The following is a 27,954-nucleotide window of genomic DNA, read 5'->3' as shown; positions in this document are numbered from 1 at the left end:
CTCCCCGTTTTTCACTCCCCCTCCCCCCCCTCTCTCTCTCTCTTCGTCACTTTCTCTCTCTAGAAAACCCTCGCTGAGAGTGTCGCTAGTGGCTCCTATCTCCCATTCTCCATCTCTTCCTTCTTCTTCTCCCTCCTCCTCTTCGCCTTCCACTTCGTTTTGGTGCTTTTCGAGCCCTAGAAATCGGAAACCCTAAGGCTGCGTCGGCTTCCCTCTTCCCGGCATCGCGGATTTTCCGAGCTTCCCCTTTGCGGGAAACCCTAGAACAGAGGGCCATGGGGCTCGGCAGCCGTCGATTGGAGGCCTGAGCGAGGCATTTTGCTAGGCGGTGTGGCGTGGTGGCGGGGGAGGCCTTCTTTGCTGGTGGCGGAGTGTTCTTGCTGTGGTTCTTTTTGGAGCTCGCTAGGGTTTAGAGCGAGCTTGGTGCTTGCGGGGGTGGGGTTGGTGAAGCGTTGAAGAGAAGGGACCTGCTTGGTTGCGCGTTTAGTGCTCATTGGGGGCTGTGGTTCGAGCATTGGAGTCTTGCTTTGACTGTGTGAATCTGTATTGGGGCATGGGTTGTGGGGTTGGGGCTCTGGAGGCTTTGTAGGATGGCTGGGGGCGAGCATAGCGTCGTGGTCGCTTGCGCCGTCAGTGGGTCGCTGTTTGCGTTCCTTACCTCGTTTTCTGTTGCCATCCTTTGGGCCGTGAATTGGAGGCCATGGCGAATATACAGGTAAATAAAATGTGGACTTCTCTTGGTTTTAATCTCTTTGTGACGGGCCTCATTTTCCGATTCGGTAGACGGGCATGCGATGTTGATGCTTAGTTGCATTCGGTGGAAGTGCTCGTTTTATTGATCTTCAAGCAGTATTATGACGCGGGACAATGCACAGCCTCCGGATCTAGAATTATTCCTGCAAGCTAATAGGATGAAATATGAGAATTTGGTTATCTGGATCAGTTTCTATTTATGGCTTGTCGGCAAAAAGCGCTTCAGTTCTTAGTCTTGGTCGCTGCTTTTCTATGTTGTCTATGGGAAAAGAATCATCCTGCTGATCACTTTGTTATTTTACTGTGAAACTGCTGAGCTTATATATGTTTATGTCCTCCTATGAATGATCATCGGTTGTTTGGCCCGATCTAGTGATGGTCCCAAATAGTTTTTCTGCTTTCTTGAAGCACTAGTTGCACTGCATGGCCCATTTTTGCCAGTATACTTTTCCCGCCTTTGTTGTATTGCTGCTGGCAGAAATTTCGTCCGTGTACATATGCATCAGATTTCAAATGTGGTCACTTTCAAATGTTCGGATCAGTGTATTGTACAGGAAATAGTTAGATCTGATATAGGCAGGTCATTCCAGGTAGATATGTATTACTTGAGAGTTGAGAATACCTGATTGGCAAGTTGGTCCACTCAGATATTCCGTCTCCTCAAACAAGTACTATTGCACATCCTTTGTATGAAATTGATTGACGACTAGATTAGTGACTTATCAGTTTGGACCGCTTAGTGGTATGTTTGTGTAGGGAGAATAGATGGTAGAAAGGGTGTCAGATACCATCATATACAAAAGATACATGGCATTAATTGCCATTCGGATGTGCATTACCTGTGTTTGTTTAGCAAGTCAGGTTTGTGAGCCGTAAGTCTTCCCTGTTATCTCATTGCCATTGGTGCATATCGCTAATATTATGCACGAACCAGCTGTCTTTTGGGCAAATGTATGTCAATGGTATTTGACTCAAATAAATTTTTCATGCTTTTGGGCATGATACATATTGGATCACGTTTAGGGTAATCGTAGAAGGCAATGAAAATGCTTTAGGTTAACAATAAACACAGGGGTTGCGGTATTTGCTTCCCTACCCAAGTTATGTGTTTGCATCATACTCTCCAATGCTCATGATGGTTTCAAAGATGTGACAATATTGTCATGATTTAGAGCCAGCTAACTTCAGCATTGAATAATGATATGTTCAAAGTTTCATTAAACTATGATATTATCAATATTACATCTGAATGTTTTCACATTTTTTTGATTTGCTACTATTTATTTATATTTTAAATGCAATTTTCCTTTCTATTTCATTTATCGTGTAAAATAATCCTACTATCCTTGTTTATATTTTAAGTCTGTTAAAACACTTGACACAGGTCAGTCAAGGCATTACAGTTGACTAAAATAAAATCAGTAAGGGTGCTTAAGACTGGAATATTTAAAGTAATAAAAGTATAAAAGGCATAAAATGTCATTATGAGTCAAATAAGTTACTTAGTTCACCCACTGCACATCACATTGCTTGACCATAAACTGAAATTTAAGTAAACATTGATCATAAACCGATATTTAAGTAGATCCAGAAGCTCCAGTTGCATGTGTGTGTGTGAGAGAGAGAGTCCAAATCCAAAAAAACAAAGGAACATATTGCATGTCTAAATGATGGCTTTTAAATATTCTAAAAGTTGTCCCACCGAAAGAAAAACTACCCAATGTAAATTACATGGGCCCAGACCCACAACGGGACAATGCAACTGAGCTTGTTTTTCTAGTTGGAAGCTGAGATTTACAACATTGGACATATCTATGCAGTTAAAACTTAAAAGCATTAGCTAGACCTAGGTGGCAGATTTATGAATGGCCCATTGGGGCATAGGTCGTGCCTAGTTGGGGTGCAGGCTGTCATACTGAACAGAAAAAGGTGGAAAAAAATGAAGAGTGGTGAAAAGAAAATTGGAAAAAGAAATTCAAAGCGGAGGTTTTGAAAAAATTCCACCTTAATGTTAAGAAAAACAACATAAATTCAAAATTGTAGGGTTTAACAATTAAAAGATAGTTTTTTCGGGTTACTGGCTAGGCATTTGAGCCACACACACACACACACACACACACACACAGAGAGAGAGAGAGAGAGAGAGAGAGAGAGAGAGAGAGAGAGAGAGAGAGAGAGAGAGATTTTTGCTATCATAATTGTCAGCATTCCTCCACTTGAGGACTTGATCTTGTTGAATTAGAATCATGCAACTCTTTCCAACTTTCTTTTTTTCTCTCCAAAATGGTCTGGTAATAGAAAACATTGTACTATAATTTATTTGTGCAGGGATGATGTTATTTTCTCCTTCTCTAAAATTCTAAGTTCAACAGTTTCTTTGCATGTTGTGATTTTGAATGGGCATGCACATTTTGAGACCTTGCATCTGTGTGCATGTGTTGACTAGTCATGAGGATGTGGTGGTATGTCTTCATAAATGTGGTATCTGTATGTGAGCATATACAGTATGAATTTTCTTTAACAATTGTAATGGTATCTAGTTAATTTTTTATTGTGCATGATGAGCCTATCCTTTTCCCCTCTAACTTTTTTATTTATCGATTTGTCTGGGATATCATCTCTTGTTAAAGTTAGTTTTTAGCGAACTTTAACCTTCTTCATTTGCCTCTGCAGCTGGGTTTTTGCTAGAAAATGGCCTGAAGTGCTGTATGGTCCTCAATTGAGTGCCTTGTGTGGAATTTTGTCACTTTCTGCATGGACAATTGTGGTTTCACCTGTTTTAGTGCTGGTTGCTTGGGGAATCTGGTTGGTTGCAATTTTGGATCGGCACGTAATTGGGCTGGCAGTTATCATGGCTGGAACTTCTCTATTGCTTTCGTTGTATGCCATCATGCTTTGGTGGAGAACTCAATGGCAAAGTTCAAGTATGTTTTGTGAGATTATTTTTTCAAAGAAAATATGTTCTTGCTTATTGCACAGTTTCTTAATATCTTTGCTTAAGAAGCCCTAGGAGGGCAATCAAGATGGAGTTCAGATATGTTTTGCACATTTCACGTGCACACACACACATATTCTCTCTCTATGACACAAACACCAAATAATATTGTATATCATGTACGTTTTATGCCCTTCTTTCTGCTTGGAGGGATTTTAAGTGGTTTTAATGAAGCAATTATCTATCAATCTCGATTGTTTTTTTATTTTTTTGGTAGGTGATCCAATTACTGAAATACATTATCCTTTATGCATATTGGCTCTTTAGATAATTTTTCAGATGATGCACTTGCTTGTATGCTCAATAGGAACTTGGTTTTTGTAGTTCTTGTGATATATGTGGAAAATTAGGGAGTTCATATGTTGTATGTATACCGTATTACTTGTACACATGATATATTTATCCTCTATGGGCAGCCACACTGTTAGATAATCTAGTATTCCTAATTGTAATGTGGCTGGTTCTTATTTAGATTATTGCTTTCTTAGCAATAGCAAATACAAAGTTTAATGAGGCATTTTTGTTAACTGATGCAAGAATCTTTTGCCAGTCTGGACTTAATTTTCAAAAGATTTTGTGTGCTTCTGATATATATTTATGAGAATTCCAGGGCATTGATGAATGAATTATATGGAGCCAAATATTTTTTAAAAAATCAATCATGTGAATAATATCCTTACATCTAATTTTGCAACAAAAGTAAATAAATAAGCCGTTAATAAGTTTTAGAGGTTATAAGTTCTTAATCTCACTAAGTACTAACCCTTTGCCCCTCCCCTCCCCAAAACACAACTCCAAGGGCCCGTTTGATGCACAGGAAAAATCCTGTGCATCAGTTGAAAAACGTATGGGAGGGTGAAATTTCACCCGTTCACCATTCTTCGCAACAAATGCACATAAATTTCACCTGAAATTTACTTTGCCATTGGGTGAAATTTCGCCCGTGAAAAAGTCGGTCTTCACGGGACCGACTTTTTGGCAGAGACAAAATTGAGAGCCGTTAGGGCTCTCAATTTCTCCCCTCTTTTCCCGTGAATGCCCCTCTTTTCCCCTCTTCTCTCTCGCTACACCTTGCTGTCTCCTCCTCCCTCGTAGTCGACGGAAGAACCTCCTCAACGTTCCCCACTGTTCTTGACTTCTTTCCCTGCTCCGCGTGAAGAAGAACCTGCCCGACAGGATTCCAACGAAGAACTTCGACGAGAGCCCTGTGTGCGAGGGAATGAGCTCGGCGACCCGATGAGGTGAGGTTTTTGGGTCACTGCATCATGCCTTCTCTCCAGCTGTTTCAATTCACAGAGCATGGTCGACATTTTGGGCCATTGAGATGGTAATAAAGCTTTGATTTTATTATCTTATTTGAACCTTATGGCGCCCAAACAGGGTTAATTTTACCCTGCAAAAAACTATCCTGTGCATCAAACAAGGTTAATTTTACCATGTTAAATTCTACCCTGTCATCAAACATGGCTTCAGATTGGAAGAGGGAGAAATTTCATCCTGTAAATTTTTTCAGAAAAATTTACCATGGTAAATTTACCATGTTAAATTTTTCGTGTGCATCAAGCAGGCCTTAAAAATATAGTTATAAGTTCTCAATCTTACTAACCCATTGCCCCTCCCCTCCATAAAACACAACTCTAAAAATATAATATATATTTTTAGAGTTGTGTTTTGGGGAGGGGAGGGTAGGGGCAATGGGTTAGCAAGATTAAGAACTTATAACCTCTAAAACTTATTAACGGCTTATTTATTTACTTTTGTTGCAAAATTAGATGTAAGGATATTATTCACATGATTGATTTTTTAAAAAATATTTGGCTCCATATAATTCATTCATCAATGCCCTGGAATTCTCATAAATATTTTTGCTGTAGGAAATTCATGTTTCTGTCTTAACAAATAATCCATGATGAACATATCTACAATGTTAGGTTTGTGAAGGGATGTCTAGAAATTCCATGATTTCCAGCCATCATATTTCAGTTGCCTATAATATTAAGTTTGTGAAGGAATGTTTAGAAATTGTAAGTTGACCAATTTTCTCGTTCTCTCTCTCTCTCTCTACGTATATATATATATATATATATATATATATATATATATAACACAAAAAAAGTTGTGATGTTATATGTGTTCTATTAAGTTTCTTGCAGAAATACAAAGAGAAAAGTAGAAATACTTTTTTGAAACTTAAAAAGGTCAAATACATAGAAATTTTGTAAAAGGCTTTCTTCAGTGCTCAGGAGAATACTTAAAATATCGGGCAATAATTTTGCTATGTTTTCAAAATGTTGATACATTTTCTTTATTTTATTGGGTGATTTGGATAATGAATATGGTAAGTAATATTGCATCTGAGAAGCTGTATAGAGTATATAGACTATAGTGCTTTTTGAAAGAAGGGGTTCCATGTATCTTACAACGTGTCATGTTCTTTGAACACTCTGTGTAGAACTGTGAGTCACTGAAGGTTGGTAAAATTCCCGGATCTGACAACTGGTCCTGTGGTATTAACTTTTATGGGCTATAGTGAGATTTGTAATTTGCAGATATGATTTTGGTTGAGCTGTAAAGATTGTGTAGCTTGTTAAGTTTTGTTCTGATTGTGATTAAGCTGAGTGGTTTAATGCTTTTCTCTTTTATTTTGTCAGCTTGCTGGGTAGGTTTGAGGTCCCATTTGTTCTTTAACACTTCTGTGCCTTTTTGTTTACTTTGGCAGGGGCAGTAGCTATTCTTCTTCTCCTGGCTGTAGCTCTTCTCTGTGCATACGAATTTTGTGCTGTATATGTGACTGCAGGGTCTAGTGCCTCCAAAAGATATTCACCATCTGGCTTCTTTTTTGGTGTGTCAGCAATAGCTCTAGCAATTAACATGCTTTTTATTTGCAGAATGGTCTTTAATGGTAATATATCATTCCCATCTAGCTGTTCTATTCTTTATGTGGTGTAATATGAACAGGTTGTGATGTGTTGTTTGAGATCTCAACTGCTATTCCAATGTGAAATGAGCTAGATGTTATTTTGCAGGAAATGGCTTGGATGTGGATGAATATGTTCGGCGATCTTATAAGTTTGCTTACTCTGATGGTATTGAAGTAGGGCCAGTGGCTTGTTTGCCTGAACCGCCTGACCTGAATGAGTTATTTTTGCAAAAAACGAATAGGCAAGTCTGAGCTGTTACTCTTCCTTCCAGCCCTTATTGGCTTTCATGTATATGCAATAAGAAGTATATGGAAATGTAAAGAGTCATAAAGCTTTTTGTTCATTCCATGTAATTGGTTCATCTTCTTTCTATGGGAACTTAACCACTTTTTAAATGCTTATGTAAAACATAATACACTTTGTTAATATGAGTAAATGACATGAGTCTTAATCCAGTCATGGATGTGCTTCAGGTCCGGTTTGGGAAGCTGATAGGGTAAGCCGATAACATGATGATTGTAGATAATTATGAAAGCATGTCTGCTGTAAGAAATACTGATGACGGAGCTTAGTAGAACAGAAATTTTGACTGGCATTCACTGACATATAACAAATTAAAGTAGGCATGTTTTTTGTATTTAAGTTGTGTTGAGTTTCTTCCAAATAACATTTGCTGGCCTATTACATGTAAAAAAATTAAAGTAGGTATGCTTTGGTATTTATGAGTAAATAAGGTGTTTGTTTCTTCTGAATTCAGTTGTTGCCACATAACTGCCATGAAATGAAGTTCATGATGTGGTAGAGTAATAATGTCTGTGGCCAACTTTTTCCTCTCTCGAGAAAAGAACAAAACTATCTTAAAAATAGTAAAACTAGTTGGAATAGAAATCCTTGTTATTATTATTTGCATGTATTAATTGGCTGCCTGATATTTCATTTTTTTTCCAACAAGCATCAGCCTCCCTTATTGGGATATCGTCTCTTTTTCCTTCTAAAAATTAATTAATAAGTATCATAAAGTAATTAAAGTGCACAAATATCTATTTTGGCAAATGGCCAATACCAACAGGACTAATTGTGCCACAAGGGAGCTGATTCTTTGGGAGCTGATTCTTAAGTTTTTATGTAGAAAGTACAGAAAGTAAACTTTTTCTATCTCCATAACCTATCTGTGTGCTGTCACTTGTGTATGAAACCAAGAAACAGTGTTCTGAATGAACATGAGAAGGTGTAATATGAACTTATTTGGATGTGGTTAGCTAACTTGATTTTAAACAAATGTAGCTGCTAGTCTTGCTAAATTTGTCATTTGATACCTTTCTCAAGGTTCCTGCATCTGGTGCTGTTTTCTTACCTTTTTTTCTTTCCGACTTGGTTGATGTTGCAGGGCTTCTTATCTCGGGCTGCTGTATGCTGGATCACTTATTGTACTTTTTGTGTATTCTATCTTGTATGGTTGGACAGCTAAAGAAGCCCGCTGGCTTGGGGCTGTCACTTCTGCTGCTGTTGTTGTGTTGGGTATATGTTGCTAAATGGCCTTTGCATATAATTTTTGTTTGTGAAACTTCATGTATGATATGAATGTTAACTGGCAAATGTCGCAAAATTGCAGACTACAACATGGGTACATGGTTGTTTGGATTTGAGCTTCTCAAAAGCAGAGTTACGGCTCTTTTTGTTGCAGGGACCTCAAGGGTTTTCCTTATCTGCTTTGGAGTGCATTACTGGTTTGTTTTTTATACACACTATTGGTTTAGTTCACTTCTCGGCATGTGTTCCTTGGCAGTTCCTATGCTTGAAGTTCTACAGCTTCTCAGTTTTTCTGTTTGTTTTCCTTCTGTTCAGGTATTTAGGGCATTGCATCAGCTATGCTGTTGTAGCATCTGTACTATTAGGTGCTGCAGTTTCTCGTCATTTATCTATGATGAATCCGTTGGCTGCAAGGAGAGATGCTCTAGAGAGTACTGTCATTCGCCTTAGGGAGGGCTTCCGGAGAAAAGGTTTAAACAGCTCATCTAGCTCTTCAGAGGGTTGTGGATCAAGTGCAAAACGTAGTAGCAGTGTTGAAGTTGGGCAACTTGTCAATGCTGGTGAGCCCATCCCTAGAAGCACTATGAATTCTGCTGGTGATGGTGTTTGTTGGAACAACAATGCACTTGGTGGCGGAAATTTGCATGAAGGAGTATGCAGTGACAAAAGTATTGATAGTGGAAGGCCAAGTTTCATGTTGCATAGTGGCTCTTGCAAATCAGTTGTTCAGGAGTGTGAAATGGGTACCGTCAATAATGATAGGAGTTGTAATCAAAATAACCCTTTGATGGGTTGTCCTAGCAGTGGCATAGAAAGTCAAGGTTGCGATTCAAGCACATCTGCTGCAACTTCAGCCAATCAGCAAGTCTTGGATGCAAATTTGGCTTTGTTTTTCCAGGAAAGGTTAAATGATCCAAGGGTCACCTCAATGTTAAAAAAGAGAGCAAGAGAAGGTGACCATGAATTAGCCAATCTATTGCAAGATAAAGGGTTAGATCCAAATTTTGCTGTAATGTTGAAGGAAAAGGGATTGGACCCAACTATTCTTGCTTTGTTACAGAGAAGTAGTCTTGATGCAGATAGGGATCACAGAGACAACACGGAAGATCCTATTGTGGAGTCTAGTTCTTTGGGCGATCCTATTGCAAATCCAATTTCATTGTCTGAGGAGCTGAGACAGCGGGGTTTAGGAAGATGGCTTGAAATATGTAGATTTATTTTGCGACAAGTAGCAGGCACACCATTGCGTGCCTGGGTTGTATTCAGTTTCATATTCATCCTAGAAACTGTCGTAGTGGCTAAATTTCGCCCAAAAACTGTCAAGGTCATTAATGCTGTTCATGAACAGGTAACAGTGACTCTTATGTATAAAGATCTGTCTCGTTGTTCCATGTAATTGTTGTGTGCATCTTTCTCTGATATTCTTGTTGGAATTCTTGCACTTGCAGTTTGAGTTTGGGTTTTCAGTGCTGCTACTGTCACCAGTTGTTTGCTCCGTTTTTGCTTTCCTTCGTTCACTTCAAGCTGAGGACATGGCGATGACATCTAGACCTCGAAAGGTAGAAACATATAATTCATAAGCTGATTGTTTTGATGAAATGTCATTTTGTTGCTTTCATGGTGCTTTAGAGTGCATGCTATGTGCACAGATCATAATAGTAGGATCTCATCATAAAGGTTTATTTCAGTAGACTCTGACTTTGCAATTTCCTTCCCAATGATCTTATTATATGATCTATGTGGTGGTTTAATCTTTGTTTGGTGCAGCTGTTTTGGTTTCTCTGTTCAACTTTTTCATTTTTTCTGAAATCTCTAAAATTTATTTACAGATACATAATAAAAAAATAGAAATGCATTAACTTTATTTTGGTACATATTTGGCTTTTTTAACTGCAAACTGTAAGATGTGCTAATAGATGCATTTCAACATCTTGCACTTTTTTATATCTGAAGACTTTATTGCTTCGGTGTTGCCTGCCAGGCAAGCTGGAGTCACAAGCTGTTTGGTTCTTCTGCCAGCTCTATCTGTTGACTTTTTCAATAGCATTTTTTCCTCTATCTGTCAACTATATCTATGCTTAGAGTGTGGTAGTTAAAAATCGTATCCATATTTTTTTTAATCTTCTATAGATGATGCATGTCTGGATGGAATGCACTAGGCACTCTTTGTGCATGTATGATGTCAAAGTAGTTCAGACCATAAGAATATGTAGATTAGGTGCTGCTTTGCTGACAGCATATTATAGTGTTTTTTTTACTACCTTTGCCTTGTTCTTTGGGAATTATTATCAATTTTGGATTGGCTTTGGTGTATCTTTTGACTGGTTTTCTTTTTATTTTCAGTATGGCTTTATAGCTTGGCTGTTGAGTACCTGTGTCGGTTTGCTGCTTTCTTTCTTAAGGTATGATTGTTCATGTATATGCACAGGCCTTTTCTGCCTTTGTTCTTCATGATATATTCCCAGATGGAGAATCAACCTTGTAAATTTCCTGGGTTAAGATCCCCATTGTTGTTTGGGCAACAAATAATGAGCTGTTCTTGTTTGTTTGTTGATATTCAGCAAATCCAATTACCAACTACTTCTTTTGGATTTTCTTTGATGCAACTGCATATGTGCCACATCTTTAATGATAATATGTAACTGCAGGGCTTATCCAACATCATCGAACTATCGTAATTGTCTCACCATTTCCATCTTTTTGTCTGTGCATTAAGTGCTTTGCATGAAAGTATCCAACTCATAAGTACCTGTTAGTGTCAGTATTTTTCTTCATCATTATGTCCTTCTAGTGCCCTTATTAGCGGCCACTGTTGCCTTCATTTGCTGTTCAAAAGGCTACCGACATGATAGCCAAACTAAAGATCACACATTGTTATCATATGTTGCTGTGCGGTGCTGTGAGAAACTTACGGTTGCTCCTATTATGTTATTTAGTTGCCTTTGGTCTTTCTGCTAAACAGGATCTGTTGAACTCATAATCCATTAGGTACCTCTTTGAATGTTAATCAAATATGGTAAGTAAATAGATCCCAGTTCTTCTATCATTGATAACCAGTCATTCTTTGATAAGTGAGACACATTTTTCAGTGTTTTGTTGATTAGTTGCCTTTGAATTTTCAAATATTTTTGAATCATTTTATGACTTTTTTTGTGTGTTTGTTTGTAGTTGAAAGTTGTTTGTATCTTGGTATAGCTTGAATATCATGCAGTTTGTAAAGATTTTTTCTTCTCAACTTCAGTTACAATTTTTAATCCTGGTGAAAAGCAAGTCATCTCTGTATATTTGTGGTTGTGGTGCTTACCAAATTTTGACTGGCCAAGAGTTGGTTGTGGCCAGTTTCTGGTTCAAACAAAGAATAGGCTGAGTTCCTCACTTACATACCAGTGTGCGAAGGAGCTAATAATGAATTTCTACTAAACAAAATAATGGGTTGGATACTATCCGTGTTGTCACAATCCAAAGGATTGGAAGATCGTAAAGTGAAAATGGTCATCCCATGGTCACAAAGAACGTTTGGGAGTTTTAAACAGTGAGGTTTTTGTTGGTTATAATATGGTGAACTTGAAAACTATTTCGACCACCTTGGATAATATAGCTTCATCACCTCCTGCTACTAATGACAAACGACTAGCTAATGAATTTTACTGCACTAGGCCAAAAGGGGAATAGATTTCATTTGATGATAACAGAGTTTCAGATTCATTTTTATACCATTTTAATCAAGATTATGATGTGTTTCTTTCATTGGTTAGTTTTTATCAGGTGTCATGCGTTGAGGTTGTCTTGTGGTTTGTTATAGGTGCTGGGTGGTATTATTAAATTTAATTTGCTGCTTTTGTGTACAGCTCTTTTTCTTGTTCCTATTCCAGCTCTGATGTCCCAAGTCTTTTTCTCATGCAGCAAATCATCAGTGTTGCTTGGTTTGGCTCTCACTGTCCCCTTAATGGTTGCATGTCTTTCTATTGCAATTCCTATATGGATTCGCAATGGATATCGTTTCTGGGTCCCTCAAGTGGATAACACAACACAGTCAAGTAGCAATCAGGCTGGTGCCCGTGAGGTTTGTTCTCAACTGGCCGTCTTTCAGTAGGTTAAAAATTTAAAGTCTATCTTGATCAGAAAAGCCAGTGAGTACTGTTAGTTCATTTTATACTATTAAAATAGTATTTTTATTTGAGTATATGATAGTGGAGTGCGATGTTATGGAAGTGTAGTTTGAATAAGTAGCATGGACATACTAGTTGCATTTGGCACAGGAATTCTCTGTTGTTTCTGGTTGCTGCTTTTTTCCTGGTCAGTTACCTTGTTAAATGAGTGCTGGTTGACGTACTGTCTTCCTTCAGGATTTTCACATGGTTTTCCCTTTCTTTCTCTTTTCTTCTTTTCTCAATTTTTTTTTTTTGAAAATCTATTAGTGGTTGAGTAGGCTGTGCATCTGATCATGGGGATCAGGTTTGCCTTATGGTAGACGATCAAGTAGACCTCTTTTAAAATTAATATATTCCACATCTACTGGTCAGTCTATTTTGGACTGCAGATGCCCTTTTTTGTGAGGATATTCATGGATGCCACGATGACAAAACTCACACCCTTCATGAGGTAGTCTGATGTTGCCAAAGTTCTTTTATTGGTTCTCTACATGGATCTGCTGCTCCTTTCTCTTGATAAAGATTGATGGCATTGTTCCCCAAAGTAAGTGCAAAATCAGATGCCAAGGTCTTTGATAGGATCTCACCGCCGAGGCCCGACACGAGGCCGCTCCAACACCGGCGATGCGCCAGGATCACGCTCAGCTGGGTGATCGAAAGAGCAACCCCTGCTGCCAAGAGTGCTGACGCAGGGCAGGGGAGGCTAACCTTTGAAAATCCTTTAAAAATCAACCAAGCGTCGGATTGGGCTGCAAATTGGCATGGAGGTCGCCCGGATAGATACGAAGGGACGCCCAGAATTTGGGGGGCATCTGCCCACCCTAGAGCCAGGTCGTTGAAGATGGTGGGGTCTGGACTGTCACGCGTAGCAGGGCTCACGGCAGATAGAGCAGAGCGATCTCTCCCTCTCGGTTCATCCCAACAACGAGTACAAGCATTTCACAGCTAGGAATGGAGAGGAATCAACCAGGAAAAGAGGAAGGGTCCGTCGGAGGTAGTGGATTCCGCAGCCGCTCAGGTGGAAATCGCAGAGGTCGCCGCCAGCGAGCTCTTGATTCCGACGGGAGGCACTTAGGCAGCTGCAGGTGGTCGGATCTTCCTCAAAATTAACCCACGGTGTCGCCCAGAAGTTGAGAGATCAACGGCGTGATCCCTAGGCCAAGCTGGGAACGCATCTGCAGGGGACGGGTGGAGATGGTGCGGCAGGGGTGGCTGAGGCGTCTGGCGAGGCAGCACCTCTTCAGCTGCGATGGAGGGCGACAGGCACGGCTTGGACTTCAAGGATGAGTGCAGACGAAGGCGTCGGAGGACAGGGACGCGCGGGGGAGACAGAAGAAGTAAGGGGTCGAAGGAGAGGAAGCGTCAGTAGGCAGGGACGCGAGAGAGAGACGCGGGGAAGAAGACCCTCGCCATGGTGAGAGTAATCCCTTGGGCGGGAGGAGAGAGAAAGTGAGAGGAAGACGAGAAAAACTTTTCCTTCGTATTAAAAACATCCCTGTACAGGTACAAAGCTCAAGCTTATAAGCTTGAGTGCCTCAAGTGTCACGGAACGGCTCAACCCGTCCGGTACAACATAAATCAATACTATACAAGCTGAAACAGAAATAAAACACACCAATACAGATTAGGATCCTGACCGAATCGGTCAGTCCAAAGTGAAAGCAACAAAATCTAGCCTATGCCCTCTACATGGGCTGGGCATCGGCCGTGAAGCTCGGGCTGGTGCGAACCCACTCCACCCGTCTCGGCTAGGGTGGTCTCCTCCATGCGCGTGACGGTCAGCTGGGCGTCCTCCATCTGTATCTAACCATCGCCCAACTGGCTGCCCATCACCTTTCTCCCTGGCCGGTCACTCGACTGCGGCTGGTTGTCACTCGCCAACCTGCAAGAAGGGTTAGCCCTACAAAAAGTAATACCTGCATCGACAGTGGGCTACCTCTCTGCGCGACGCGTGAACACCTCGCCCTCTTCTCCTGACGCCCCCTCGACGTCTGTCGGCCTACGTCGCTCGGCGCCACCTTCGGCCACAATGGCCATCTTCGGCGCCCCTCGACGCTGGCACGGCTTGCCCTGGTCGACAGTCCACGGCCTGCCTCAACACTGGCTGGCGCTGCAGGGTGCTGTGCGCCTGTAGTGGCCGTCTCCACCAATAGCCTCACTCGGCCGCAGGGCAGTATGGGGACGAGACACTCTACTCCCTCGAAGCTTGGCCGGGATGGTCCGCCACCTATCGGCATCCTCGGCCCTGTCCCCTGTCGGGCCTCTAGGCTGGCCCATTTCCTTAGCCTTCTATGCGCGCAGAAAGGCCTTAGAGAGTGGCCATGGTGTGCTGTAGCCTCCCTAACACGCGAAAAGTCCTGGTGGATGCTGTAAGGCTGCCCACGCTCCGGTCCCAGATGACGTAGACACGGGTAGCCGTTGGCCATCTTGGCCGCTCGAAGGTAGGCACGTATCAGTCTTCTACTCTAGACTCTGGAGAGAAGTTCACTTCTACTCGGCAACATTAGATCTTGATAATTGTCTGTCAAACATTTTTAATGTCGTCAGAGCAAGCCATATAATGTAATCTCTTATCGCTAGCACCCTTCCCTTCTACCCATTCTAAGCGTTTTAGCTATCCAACTAAAACAATTGGTGTTCCAGCCTGGACATCCTTCTCCTGCTTGCTAGCTTCCATACCAGATGTAATGGGAGTTATTAGAGTCCATTACTAACTCTTTTTGGGATGGGAACCAAGAGCTGATGTATTGGCTTGCTCTGATGACAATAACTCAAAGGATTTCCCTTCCCTTACAAATGAGACCTAGATTAGATATGATTAAATAATGCATGTAACAGGCTGCCTTACTTGAAGTTTCTAAATATCATAAGTTCATTTGTATTAAGTTGCAGGTTGCTTGGTGATAGTTTGTCCCATACTCCTATGGGTTGTCAAGCGTGCATAGTGTAACAGATGGATTGTCAGAAAGATGAACATTGACACTTGATTAGTTCAAACTTCAAACTTAATTTTCCAACATTTTTGACCATAAATATCTTATAGTTTATGGTATGGATGCAACTTTTTGTCCATTGACTGTATTCAAGCATTTTATGCTCGTTGGTGCCTTATCGTAAATGCTTTCCCACACAAATTCTGCTTTTTTGTTGGAAGGTACTTTTGGGTCCATTTATTTTTATTTGTTAAGTTCTTTCATAGGATGCTTTTTCAAATGTGTTCTGTACTGTTGCTAGATAGTTTTAGATGCCTTCTCTTTCTGAACATATACTCACAATTAAAGTATGTAGATACATTTATTGGCTGCAAAGATTTTCAATTTTTACATTTTCTCCTTGCAGGGTATTTTGCTGATGGTGTCCACAACAATTCTAATTGGATCAATTGTAGCATTAGGTGCAATTGTTTCGGCAAAGCCGTTGGATGAACTGGGTTATACAGGCTGGAATGGCCATAAAAAATATGATGATTCTCCTTACACTTCGTCTTTGTACCTTGGATGGGCAATGACCTCCATCTTAGCCCTACTAGTCACTGGTGTACTGCCTATAGTTTCTTGGTTTGCAACCTACAGGTTTTCACTCTCTTCAGCTGTCTGTATTGGTATCTTTGCAAGTAAGTAAAGACACATCTAAAGCTTCGTTATGCGATTCATTTCTTTTCCTGCTTTTTTCCCCTGACATTGTGGTGCTATCTCTGTGATAGTTGTACTTGTTTCCTTCTGTGGAGCTTCTTATTTAGAGGTTGTCAACTCGCGTGTTGATCGGATGCCTACGAAAGGAGATTTTCTTGCTGCATTGCTACCGCTGGTGTGCATTCCTGCTGTCCTGTCACTTTGCTCTGGGTTGTACAAATGGTGAGGAAATTGGATGTGCCCTATTCCTGATATTTGGACAATATCCTAATATTATTGCATTGGAAGCCTGCTGATAATGTCAGTAAAATATCACGATATCTTCAAGATATCGCCAAAAGTGAAAATGTGGTGATGTTATTGTAATTTTATCCCGAATCGAGTCTTTCATTAAAGTCTCTTTGGTCATATTTTTAGGCATATGATTTCTTCATTGCATTTCTTTTATGCCTTTAGAAATCTTTTCTATATTTTTCTTTGTGATTTTGTGAGAAGATGCTGGAAATCTAATTCCTTGTAACTTTTTTTTATTTTTCTGTCATCATAAAAAAATATTAGAACTTACAATTCCCTATATTTTCCCTTGAAAACCCATATTTTGAAAAAAAAATTCCCTAAGTAATCTTTTCCAGAATGATATTGGTGACTATCCCAAGTACATTTTTTCTTGGGGGAATTTTATGTTACACTAACAGTATATTACTGAACGTCCATTTTGTTCTTATTCCAGGAAAGATGATGACTGGCGCGTCTCTCGTGGTGTTTATGTCTTTGTTGGCATTGGATTGCTTCTTTTGCTTGGTGCTATCTCAGCTGTCATAATAATTGTTAAACCTTGGACGGTAAGTGGTAAAATTTTTGTCAGTAAAACGGACAAAAGAATGATATACATCAAGCATATTGATGATGCTTCTTTTAATTGGTGTAATCTTCTTATTGTGGCTAAATTTTGTTTCTTCTTCTTACGGTGACAGGTAGGATTTTCATTTCTTTTGGTTCTGCTGCTAGTTGTACTTGCCATTGGTGTTATTCAACACTGGGCTTCAAACAACTTCTATTTGACGCGGACACAAATGTTCTTAGTTTGTCTGTTGGCATTTATTTTGGGTTTAGCAGCATTTCTGGTCGGAGTATTGGAAGGTAAATGCAGTGTTAGATATTTTGTCTTCACCGTCCTTTCCCTGCTGTGTGATTGGTTGCTTTTGATATTTTGTTTTCACCATGATTTCCCTTCTGTGTGATTGAATGCTTTTATTGGAGCTTCTTATTGATGCATGCTCATTCTATTTGCAGATAAGCCCTTTGTCGGTGCGTCTGTTGGCTACTTTTCTTTCCTTTTTCTTCTGGCTGGGCGTGCATTGACTGTGAGTTCATTTTTTTTGTAATTTCTCAAATCATTTTGTTTTCTTTTGCTCATTGTGACAATTCTATTGCTAATGTATCCTATACCTGCGTCATATTCTCTAGGTACTACTTTCACCTCCTGTTGTAGTCTACTCCCCACGAGTGCTCCCGGTTTATGTCTATGATGCACATGCAGATTCTGCAAAAAATGTTAGGTTAGTCTATAATGGTGATCTCCAGTGAATGTTCTTATATCAAATTAATTTCTCAAATTTACTTTGAATATGAAGTGTTTATTATTTTGCCTTCATTTTTATTTCAGTCTGAGCTATCTATGGTTATTTGACTGATGGTTGTGGTTCCTTGCATCTGACACGTGTTTGTTTATGCATCAGTACGGCATTTGTTATTCTCTATGGGATTGCTCTTGCAACTGAAGGTTGGGGTGTTGTTGCTAGCTTGAATATATATCCACCTTTTGCGGGTGCTGCTGTATCTGCAATTACTCTTGTCGTGTCATTTGGATTTGCTGTTTCTCGCCCATGTTTAACTCTTAAGGTATGCCTGCTGTTTTCTTTCGTATTCTTTTTCCTTGATTAGTAAAAGGGCGTCAAACAAAAGGAACTCTGCTTTTGGTTCTCTTCTATTGATACTTGCCTCCTTGTTAATTTGGTTTGAATGTATGCTATGACTTTCCAAGCTATTTAGTTGTAATCCCTGCTGGATTCTGGAAGTTAGTGATCATTGCTTCTTTCATCTTGTGGTCGAAAGTAAATAGTTTCATATTATGGAGTCCTGTGTTCATGTATTAGAAGCACATTTTTGATTTTTTGCTTTAGCCCTTGTTTTCTATATATCTACAAACCAATGCAATTGAAAATCATGATAAAAAAATCATGTTTTGATCATTTTATGCCATCTTTGGAAACAACTATTTACTAGTAATATCTGTTGCACTTTTCTGTTAATATAAGCTGATTTTATATTGCAGGCGGGTTGATAAGGTAAAGTATTGTTTTCTTTTATGGGGTATAGCGAGTTGTGGGTTTTTTTTGTCTTTGTTTTTGCTTTTCAAATGCATTCTGAAGATTCATTCTCAAACATTTTGAGTCATTTCGTGACAAAGAGCACATTATAAAAGGCTGTAGTTGATGAAATTACTGATGGATTCATTTGATGGAATAGATGATGGAAGATGCAATGCACTTTCTTGGCAAGGAAACCTTGGTCCAGACTATTGCTCGGTCAGCGACAAAAGTGAGTTCTCATATCCGCAAATAGCTATACTTTCTAATGCTGGAAACTATCAGACCATTTAGTCTCCTGAGTGGCTGAAACACACATAGATGCCTTACCTATATGGCTATATCTATACATAAACCTAAGTATGCCCACCAAAATGGTGCTTACCATGTTGATTACTAAATTTTCCTTTCAGCTATCATCCTTTTCAGAGGAAAATTGAATGGTGGGCACCTATGTGTTTGTGGCAATATGTGGAGTATATTGTGATAGTATCACTTACAAAGAAAAAACTAAAAAGCTACTTTTTTGTGAAGTTTAAAAGATCAGACTTTGTTAGTTCCAGTATTTAATGGTGATGGTTTGACTAGTTTTTATCTGGGTCATGTTCCATTAAAGGTTTTGAATTTCTTATGACCTTGTAATTTTTTTTTGAGGTCTCAACCCACAAAATGGTAAGCTACCTGCAGATCATAGTTTTCATTAATGCCATGACTATATTACTTGAGGACTCCTATGGTCTTGGTGTCAGTGTCCGACATGCCTTGGAGGCTTGGACACTCATTTATAAAACATAAAGTATTTGGTATACGTGTTGACTCTCTCTCTCTCGCTGTCTCTCTTTTTTTTTCTTTTCCGCTTGCTCTTTCTTTCCCTTCCTTTTTCCCTCTTATCTCTCTCCTTCTCTTTTCAAACAAGTGATGCATGACTCTCTCGGTCTCTCTCTATATCAGTTTGTAGGATAACACTGGAAGAAGTAAACGACAACTCCATTTTTAAAAGGATGATGAGGGTTGTACTTTTAAATGAAAACAAGGATGTCCATGGTTGGTTGTCCTTTTGAAGGGGACCAGGTGTCCTCCCTTTTGGAAATATGAGAAAGCCATCCTCCAAGCCTCCAATTTTAGGGCTTGCTGGGTCCCACACTCATGCCCGTGGCCGAAACTGACACTGGTGTCCATTTCCATGAGTTTTGGTAAAAGGTGATAAAATTGTTGCATTTGGGTATATGGTGAAACATTTTTCTCCTTTCAGTTACATTATAACTCAAACTACAGACCAAAAAGCGGTCTTTAACATTTCCTTTCATAGCTGACATGTCTAGGCTTTGTGAGAACAGAATATGCCACTCTTTATATATATGGTGGCTTCTCTAGATTGGAAGATGGGAGGCTTAACAATTGAGGTTGTGGGCTGTGACAGTTGTTGTCAGAGCTTTGGTTTTTATATGTTGTTCAATTAGACTTCTCTAATTTTTTGGTGTTATTTTGTCGTGTTCTTTGTTTCGAGCATTTTCTTCAAATTGGTCATCACTTCTTTTACAATTCTTTGTTAATATCTGTTACATATCTTTCATTGCCTGTTGGTTCAGACAAGAAATGCACTTTCTGGAACTTATTCAGCACCACAGAGATCTGCGAGTTCTGCTGCTCTTTTGGTTGGAGATCCAACAATTACACGTGACAGGGCTGGAAACTTTGTTCTTCCTAGAGCAGATGTCATGAAATTAAGAGATCGTTTAAGGAATGAAGAATTTGCTGCAGGGTTATTTTTCTGTAGAACCAAACCTGGTTTTTCTTTTAGGCATGATCTTTCTTCGGACATGGGAAATAGGAGAAAAATGTGTGCTCATGCACGTATCTTGGCTTTGGAGGAAGCTATTGATACCGAATGGGTATACATGTGGGATAAATTTGGTGGATACTTGCTTCTCTTGCTTGGGCTGACTGCAAAGGCCGAACAAGTGCAGGTGGGTGTTGCTTATGCTTCTGCTGTTATTCACTTAATACAGTTAAAGTTACTGCTAAAATGGTGTGCATGGCTTTATTGATGTGCAGGATGAAGTTCGCTTGCGGCTTTTCCTTGACAGTATTGGTTTGTCAGATTTAAGTGCCAAGAAAATAAAGAAGTGGATGCCAGAAGACCGTAGACAGTTTGAGATAATTCAGGAAAGGTAGGTTATTTTTCTTGTTTGCTGCGGTTGTGTTTTAGTATATAGTTTCGCTGATATGGTATGCTGGGTATGCTGTGTGTCATGCTTCACTTGCATTTTTTGTGTCGCACAGTTATATCAGGGAAAAGGAGATGGAAGAAGAAATCCTTATGCAGCGGCGAGAAGAAGAAGGAAAAGGAAAAGAAAGAAGGAAAGCTCTCTTGGAAAAGGAAGAGCGCAAATGGAAGGAGTTGGAAGCTTCTCTTATATCCTCCATCCCCAATGTTGGAAGCAGAGAAGCTGCTGCAGTGGCAGCAGCAGTGCGTGCTATTGGTGGAGAGTCTGTGATGGAGGACTCTTTTGCCAGGGAGCAGGTCTCTGGAATTGCACGCCGTGTCCTTACTGCACAAATGGCACGAAGAGCACAACAGGTTGGTGTGATTCTTCCACATCTTCCGATTTGTGCAGTAGGAGAAGCTTGTAGTACTAGCCTTTTAGGTTATTTGTTTTTGGTTTGATCACTTGATGTGCATTTGTTAAATAAAGTCTGGGTTGATTTGTAGTCTCTTCTCCTGGTTAGATTGCCAATAGAAATGCATCTGATCTTATTTTCCTAGTTATGGTCTGGTCTTATAGTATACTGTTCTTGGCATATTTTCTATAAGGTCTTGTTACTTAAGATGCACATACCATCTATCCGATGGACTTGATATTGTCAAAAACTCAATATCCTGTTTTAGAAGATTATGCCTACCAAGAATCATGGTTCGAAAGCTTCTTTCCTTGGGTGTTCTGTCGGCTATACGGTTGCCAATAGCTGCAGGACTGCAGGCCTTTAGGGGCATGCAGCATGTCTTAATGGTGTAATCTGCTACAGCATCATGTGATTATTGAAGTTCCTATTATTGCATTGCAATAAATAATAAGCATAAAAGCACTAATTGTGGTCAAATCGATGCAGGAGGTTGAAGAAAGCAACTGACACAATAATAATATAATTTTTGCTGATGTTAGGAGGAAACATTATGCATATGGGAACTGGATGGTGGCATAAGATAGCTTTTGGTTGGGCTGAAAATCTTACGGTACTCATGGTTTGGACAGGAGTAGTCTTGCCTAGTTATGGAAGAGTTAATGTGTTTCTTGTGCTCATAGCGAGGGCACCAATCTCTTCCATTTGCAGGTTAAAGAGGCCCTCGTCTCTGAATTTGAAACTGGTTCATGTGGGTCAAAGTGAGCCATCTTGGATTCATGCCTTGCATTTATTTAGCGGCTAGCATGGCTTCAGTGACGTTTCTTCTTTTCTATTCTTTATTGCCTGTCCTTTATTCACTTATTCAATAATTACAATAATTTTTAATATTTGTGATTGTTGTCCTCATGAGTTCTGTTTGTCTTGACTTGCTCTACGTTTATCTAATTTGCACTGTGTCCATAAACATATTTTCTTACTATTTTATTATGAAGGTCCCGAACTTCGGTACTTGTGCTTGTGCTCTTATGAAGGTCATATTAGTTGGACACTCATTCTTGTTCCCCTGTGATTGATTGTGGGTTTTCGTAGGAATAGCTGTAGAAGGTATTTTGCTCTAAGTAATCAATGTTAGATGCACATTTTCATGCTTTGGTGTATCTGGCTTTTACTTCATTATGCGTTATTCCCAGAATTTCATTTACTTTTTTGGACATTGGAATTTTATGCGATTTGTTAGATTTTTATGCTCCATGGCTTGCAGACTGGAGTTCCAGGTGCTGTTTGCATACTGGATGATGAACCAAGAACAGGGGGTCGTCATTGTGGCCCACTTGATCCAAATATCTGTCAGAGTCAAAAGGTCACTTTCTCCATCGCCGTTATGATTCAACCTGAGTCTGGTCCTGTTTGTCTTCTTGGAACTGAACTACAAAAGAAGGTTTGCTGGGAGATCCTGGTTGCTGGTTCGGAGCAAGGAATAGAGGCTGGACAGGTTGGCCTTCGAATGGTAACCAAAGGTGATAGACAAACCACTGTAGCCAAGGAGTGGTGCATCGGTGCATCAAGTATTGCAGATGGAAGGTCTGCATCTTGTTCTCCATAACTTCGCATTCTTGATCAGGGCATCTAGTCATTTTTTGTACTTTGGTTGGATATTTGTCTTGGAATATGGTTGCTTCATATTTTGCATAAAAGTATCTAGAAGTATGTCCTCTACATCTATTTACTGGCATTATACAACTATGCAGGTGGCACATGGTGACTGTTACAATTGATGCCGAAGTAGGTGAGGCAACCACATATCTTGATGGGGTATTTGATGGGTATCAAAGTGGATTACCACTCCATGCCAGTAACGGAATCTGGGAACAAGGAACAGAAGTGTGGATTGGCATAAGACCGCCAATAGATTTGGATGCCTTCGGGAGATCAGATAGTGAAGGTTCTGAATCTAAGATGCACATAATGGATGCATTTTTGTGGGGAAAATGCCTCACTGAAGATGAGGTCGCAACTTTTTATGGTTCTACATGTTCTGCAGAGTACAATATGATTGACTTTCCAGATGATGGTTGGAATTGGCCGGATTCACCCTCTAGGGTCTCTCTCTCTCTCTCTCTCTCTCTCACACACACACACACACACACACACTCAGGAATGACACATATATATACACACACATTCTGGTTCTTGGTATGACTTTGCTTACGTGAGCCTTGGGATGCAGGTGGATGACTGGGATAGTGAGACTGCTGATGTTGATCTCTATGATCGTGACGATGTTGATTGGGATGGTCAATACTCAAGTGGTAGAAAAAGGAGAGTTGACCGACAAGGGGTGACGGTAGATGTGGAATACATTGCAAGGAAATTGCGGAAGCCTAGGTTGGAGAGTCAGGAAGAAATTAATCAACGCATGCACTCAGTTGAGTTAGCTGTGAGAGAAGCACTCTTTGCTCGAGGAGAAACACATTTCACTGACCAGGAATTTCCGCCTTCTAATCAGTCATTGTTTGTAGATCCTGAAAGTCCACCTTCAAAACTGCAAGTATGTGGCCTTTTCCTTTTTTTCCTATTAAAAACTTGGGTTCGTTTACTTTTATCATCCCTTATGTAAATTTTGTTTATGTTCTAGGTTGTTTCTGAGTGGATGAGGCCAAAAGACCTAGTGAAGGAGAGCTGTAGGGATTTCACTCCGTGTTTGTTTTCAGGACCACCTAACCCATCTGATGTTTGTCAGGTATGATTGCATTATAATTAGGAAAGTTTCCTCGTTTTAGTTGTATTCTCTTATTCCTTTTTGTATCTTAATAGTTATTGTTAACTTTGTTAATGTTGTTGCTTTTTTTTTTCCCTTTATTTTTTTGGCTGAGAGCAGGGCCGGTTAGGTGATTGTTGGTTTTTGAGTGCTGTTGCTGTGTTAACTGAAGTATCCCGCATATCAGAAGTAATAATTACTCCTCAGTATAATGAGGAAGGTGTATATACTGTACGGTTTTGCATCCAGGTAATAGAAGAATGGCCTGAAGAAAGTTGGGCTTTTTTTTTTTTTGGTTTTCCTGTTCTATTGATCTCTCTCTCTTCTCTCTTTTTTTCTTGTGCATATGTGTGTGTCTGTTTGTGTCGCACGATAATGGGGTTATAAGTTAGAATATCTGCTCTTGTGTTGTGTATAGTCTACTGAAGTGATACTTAGAGAAAGCTGAAATATGTGAATATGACTTTGTTTTGATGGCTATAAATGAGATGCTGAACCCTTTTTGGGGTCGAGCAAATATTCTAATTCATTTCTTTCCACCTTTCCATGTTTGTATAGGTAGTTCTTGTGGTGTACCAAGTGATATTAATCTAATAGCTTTTAAAGGCAGCTTAAGTATCTGATCCATGGAGTGTACATTGCCAAGTACATCTTTTCTGTTTCTTTTTAGAAGAACGTTGGAGTTTTTTCCTAGTGTCCTTTTAAATGATGTGAAAAGCATTTGTTTTAGAAACTACCACAGGAATGCCATTCTCATCAAGTTTTGAGGGTACCTTACTGCAATGGTAGTGACTTGAACCATTGGTTGTAGCTGATGATCAATGTAATTATTTGAAGTTTGAACTAACCATTTCAAAAAGTGAACATATACATTCACTTTCGTCTGCTTTATCTTGCCTTTCTAATCCTTGGCTTTGCTTATTTTCAGTTTGGCTATTGAAAATTACAAAGCGAAGGTTATATTTTTTAAATGGGGAGCACTATATAATTTTTAAAAATTTTCCAGGGCCAAGGTTTTAAATGTACAGTTTTATTCTTCAAAAACTTGGGGGTGCCATGGCCCCTGCCGAACCCCCTGGCTCTGCTCAGGGGCGGAGGGAGGGGGGGGCCGCCTAGGCCATGGCCTCACCCTAGCCAATGAAAAAAAGTAAATTTACATTGAAAAAACTAATATTTTTTAATTGCACCATGTATTTTTTGGATTTAAATTCAATTTGGCGCTACCCGGATCCAGAGGTTGAACTGTCGGCCCGCCGCTGAAGAAAATCCTGGCTCCGCCCCTGGCTCTGCTTGTTCTGCTGTTTGGACAGACTATGACTAGCAGTTGTTCTTGGGGTGAGGTTTAGATTTATGCTTAAAATTGTCTTGCTTATGTTATTTTCAGCACTCCCAAATCCATTTGGCTGTGCAGCTGGCCTTTTCATGGTCAAGTTGGTGAGCTATTGTCAAAATTTGCAGCTTTTATTGGTTCTGTGAGGGACATTATTCCTTTTTTAGATTATTTTGTTGAAAGGAAGCTGAAATTCTCTTATTCCTTCACCAATTGCATGTTGACATTTACTCTGATGAGCTTGTAGTATGACTCACATGTCATGGGTTAAGTTGGAGTCTGATCTTACTTGCAGGGGGAGTGGGTGCCTGTTGTTGTTGATGATTGGATACCATGTGAATCACGCGGGAAACCAGCATTTGCTACAAGCAGGAAAGGGAATGAATTTTGGGTTTCTATTTTGGAGAAAGCTTATGCTAAGTTGCATGGGTCATATGAAGCACTTGAAGGAGGGCTTGTCCAAGATGCTCTGGTTGACCTCACAGGAGGGGCTGGTGAAGAGATTGACATGAGGAGCACACAGGCGCAAATTGACCTTGCAAGTGGAAGGTTATGGTCTCAGCTGTTGCGTTTCAAGCAAGAGGGTTTTCTACTTGGTGCTGGGAGTCCATCTGGTTCGGATGTCCATGTCTCATCCAGTGGAATTGTTCAGGGTCATGCTTATTCGATTCTGCAGGTTGTTTTCATTTCAAATATTTCTTCCAGCTTGCTGGTTTTTGTTTTGTTCTTTGGATTTTAAAAATTTTCCATTTACTGGTCTGGTTCAGTTTCATCTGGATCTGTATTATTTTTTTTGCTAACCAATGAGGTGAATATTTTCTTGTATTTGAAAGTAATTAAAAGCTAAATCAAACTAATAAACATCAAAACATAAAAAAACTTATCGAAGTTTGTAACAGCCTACCTCGTCTCAGTTAGCTCAGCACACAATGTGTATTTGTCGCCTATACAAGCTAATACATAGTGACATTGATATCTCGGGTCTTGTGTGCTTTGTATTTCTTAATAATGGTGAATGCTGTTTCCAACTTTGTTTAGGTGAGAGAGGTTGATGGACACAAGCTTGTTCAAATTCGAAATCCTTGGGCTAATGAGGTGGAATGGAATGGTCCCTGGTCTGACTCATCATCGGAGTGGACAGAGCGGATAAGGCACAAGCTCAAGCATGTGCCTCAGGTACTAAGATTTGTCCATCTTATAAGACGGACCATCTGATGATTCAACTTGTCTGCTTGTTTGATCAAATAATAGTGTTATTACTAGGAGGCACAAGGGCATTATCTGACAGAAAGGTAGCCCTTGCATTCTCCATCTATTTTTGTGCTTATTGTTTCTGGTTTTCCATGCTTTGGTTGTTGACAGTCGAAAGATGGAATATTTTGGATGTCTTGGCAAGACTTTCAACTGCATTTTCGGTCAATATATGTCTGTCGGGTCTACCCCCCTGAGATGCGTTACTCTGTGCATGGGCAATGGCGTGGCTGCAGTGCTGGTGGTTGCCAGGACTATGATACATGGAATCAGAATCCTCAATTTCGATTGAGAGCTGTTGGAGCAGATGCGTCGTTGCCCATCCATGTATTCATAACCTTAACACAGGTGCTTCTCTTTATTTCAGGTTGATGTGTGAGATATTTTCTTTCTCCCCGATCTGTTTCCATTTTTAAATTTGAATTTCTTGCCCTGCAGGGTGTGAGCTTCTCGCGGAAGACAGCCGGCTTCAGGAACTATCAGTCCAGCCATGACTCCTCTATGTTCTACATCGGAATGAGAATTTTGAAAACGCGCGGTCGGCGTGCTGCTTATAACATATACTTACACGAGTCAGTTGGTGGGACTGATTATGTTAATTCCAGGGAAATAGCTTGTGAAATGGTTCTTGACCCTGACCCCAAGGGATACACGATTGTGCCAACGACGATTCATCCTGGAGAGGAAGCACCATTCGTCCTATCGGTCTTCACTAAGGCAGCAATTGTCTTGGAACCGTTATAGTAGAGATCCATGTAAAGTTTGGTTTAATCTTCAATCTATCCATTGGGTGGCTATTCAAGAACCCTTGTGCCGATTTTTTGGGCGTGCAAGGTACTTGTGGCCATGCCTGCCTTCCGGTAGCAGCTTCCTTTTGTCCCCAAATTTGCAGCACCACCATATGAAGGTCTATTTTTGTTCTATCCCTTTACATTTGGCTTCCAAAAATGGTGAGATAATAGTTTTGTTAGGCAAGTCAGATGGTGTAATCTGTATTTGTGTGCAATGTCAAACTGACCGACCTTCCCTTTCTTCCAAACCAATGCAGCGGTGTTCCCGGCAGCTGGATCGTACTTCTCATCAAGCTAATGAACATGTTGTCTGGATTCATCTGTGTTCTGAAATTCTACGCCCGTGCACGTCAAAGGCAGTAGTTTGGAACATATATTCAAGGGTTCAAGCATGCCTCCCAAGACACTTGAAGCACATCCGTGCTATGCGCCATGCTCGGAAATGTCCAGTGCGTGGAAGAAGCAGCAGATTGAAGTGGATGATGGCCTAGGGCGTTCTCAGAAGCTACTTGAGGGTCGGCAGGTCAGGTTTGGTTTTGGATTTGACAGCAGATTGGATTCGGCAGCTGTAGATTCTCTGTCAATAACTGCAGGGCAGCGGAACGACCGTTTTGGCTAAGGTGGTTGATGAGAGTTTGGGGGTTGGTGTACAGGTTTATGTAAAAAGATGATAAAAATGGGGGAAAAGGGGGATTCATAATCATACCATATATTAGAATAAGGGCGTCTTTGTTGCTAAGCATTCAGGTCGTCAGTAGCAGTTTTGAGAGCCCAAAGTAGAGGTCAGTGTCTGTATAACATTGTTAATTTTTTCTTTGCAGCAATGCAATTTGGCCAATTTCAGCCGA

At 40.2% G+C, this 27,954-nt stretch overlaps 1 protein-coding gene across 2 annotated transcripts; it reads left to right on the top strand.

Annotated features, from left to right (window-relative positions):
* LOC116257967 (calpain-type cysteine protease DEK1) lies at positions 1–27,954 on the top strand. Of its 2 annotated transcripts, none has more exons than XM_031635002.2 (31): positions 1–715; positions 3,427–3,677; positions 6,468–6,650; positions 6,775–6,910; positions 8,057–8,187; positions 8,282–8,396; positions 8,515–9,547; positions 9,648–9,758; positions 10,543–10,601; positions 12,103–12,262; positions 15,690–15,963; positions 16,054–16,204; positions 16,713–16,824; positions 16,957–17,122; positions 17,276–17,346; positions 17,450–17,541; positions 17,722–17,884; positions 18,512–18,583; positions 19,941–20,318; positions 20,407–20,522; positions 20,635–20,932; positions 22,238–22,557; positions 22,725–23,076; positions 23,204–23,524; positions 23,612–23,716; positions 23,855–23,983; positions 25,360–25,740; positions 26,103–26,240; positions 26,427–26,663; positions 26,754–27,222; positions 27,364–27,954. In XM_031635002.2, the coding sequence occupies exons 1-30, from the start codon at positions 591–593 to the stop codon at positions 27,057–27,059; spliced, it is 6,486 nt and encodes a 2,161-aa protein (XP_031490862.1). In that variant the 5' UTR covers positions 1–590; the 3' UTR covers positions 27,060–27,222; positions 27,364–27,954. The 2 variants fall into 2 exon arrangements, with proteins under 2 accessions (XP_031490862.1, XP_031490861.1); XM_031635001.2 differs by having other exon boundaries at positions 26,754–27,265.

The sequence above is a fragment of the Nymphaea colorata genome, chromosome 7, assembly GCF_008831285.2.
Source record: "Nymphaea colorata isolate Beijing-Zhang1983 chromosome 7, ASM883128v2, whole genome shotgun sequence".
Taxonomy (NCBI): domain Eukaryota; kingdom Viridiplantae; phylum Streptophyta; class Magnoliopsida; order Nymphaeales; family Nymphaeaceae; genus Nymphaea; species Nymphaea colorata.
Note: the sequence above shows the minus strand (reverse complement) of the source record. Positions and strands in the feature narration are given on the sequence as shown.

Excerpts from the sequence above, each read along its gene's own strand:
- LOC116257967 (XM_031635002.2), top strand. The coding sequence starts at position 591 with ATGGCTGGGGGCGAGCATAGCGTCGTGGTCGCTTGCGCCGTCAGTGGG. Across the intron at positions 15,964-16,053 it reads CTGTATTGGTATCTTTGCAA|TTGTACTTGTTTCCTTCTGT; the intron begins GTAAGTAAAGAC and ends TCTCTGTGATAG. Across the intron at positions 20,319-20,406 it reads CAAAGGCCGAACAAGTGCAG|GATGAAGTTCGCTTGCGGCT; the intron begins GTGGGTGTTGCT and ends ATTGATGTGCAG.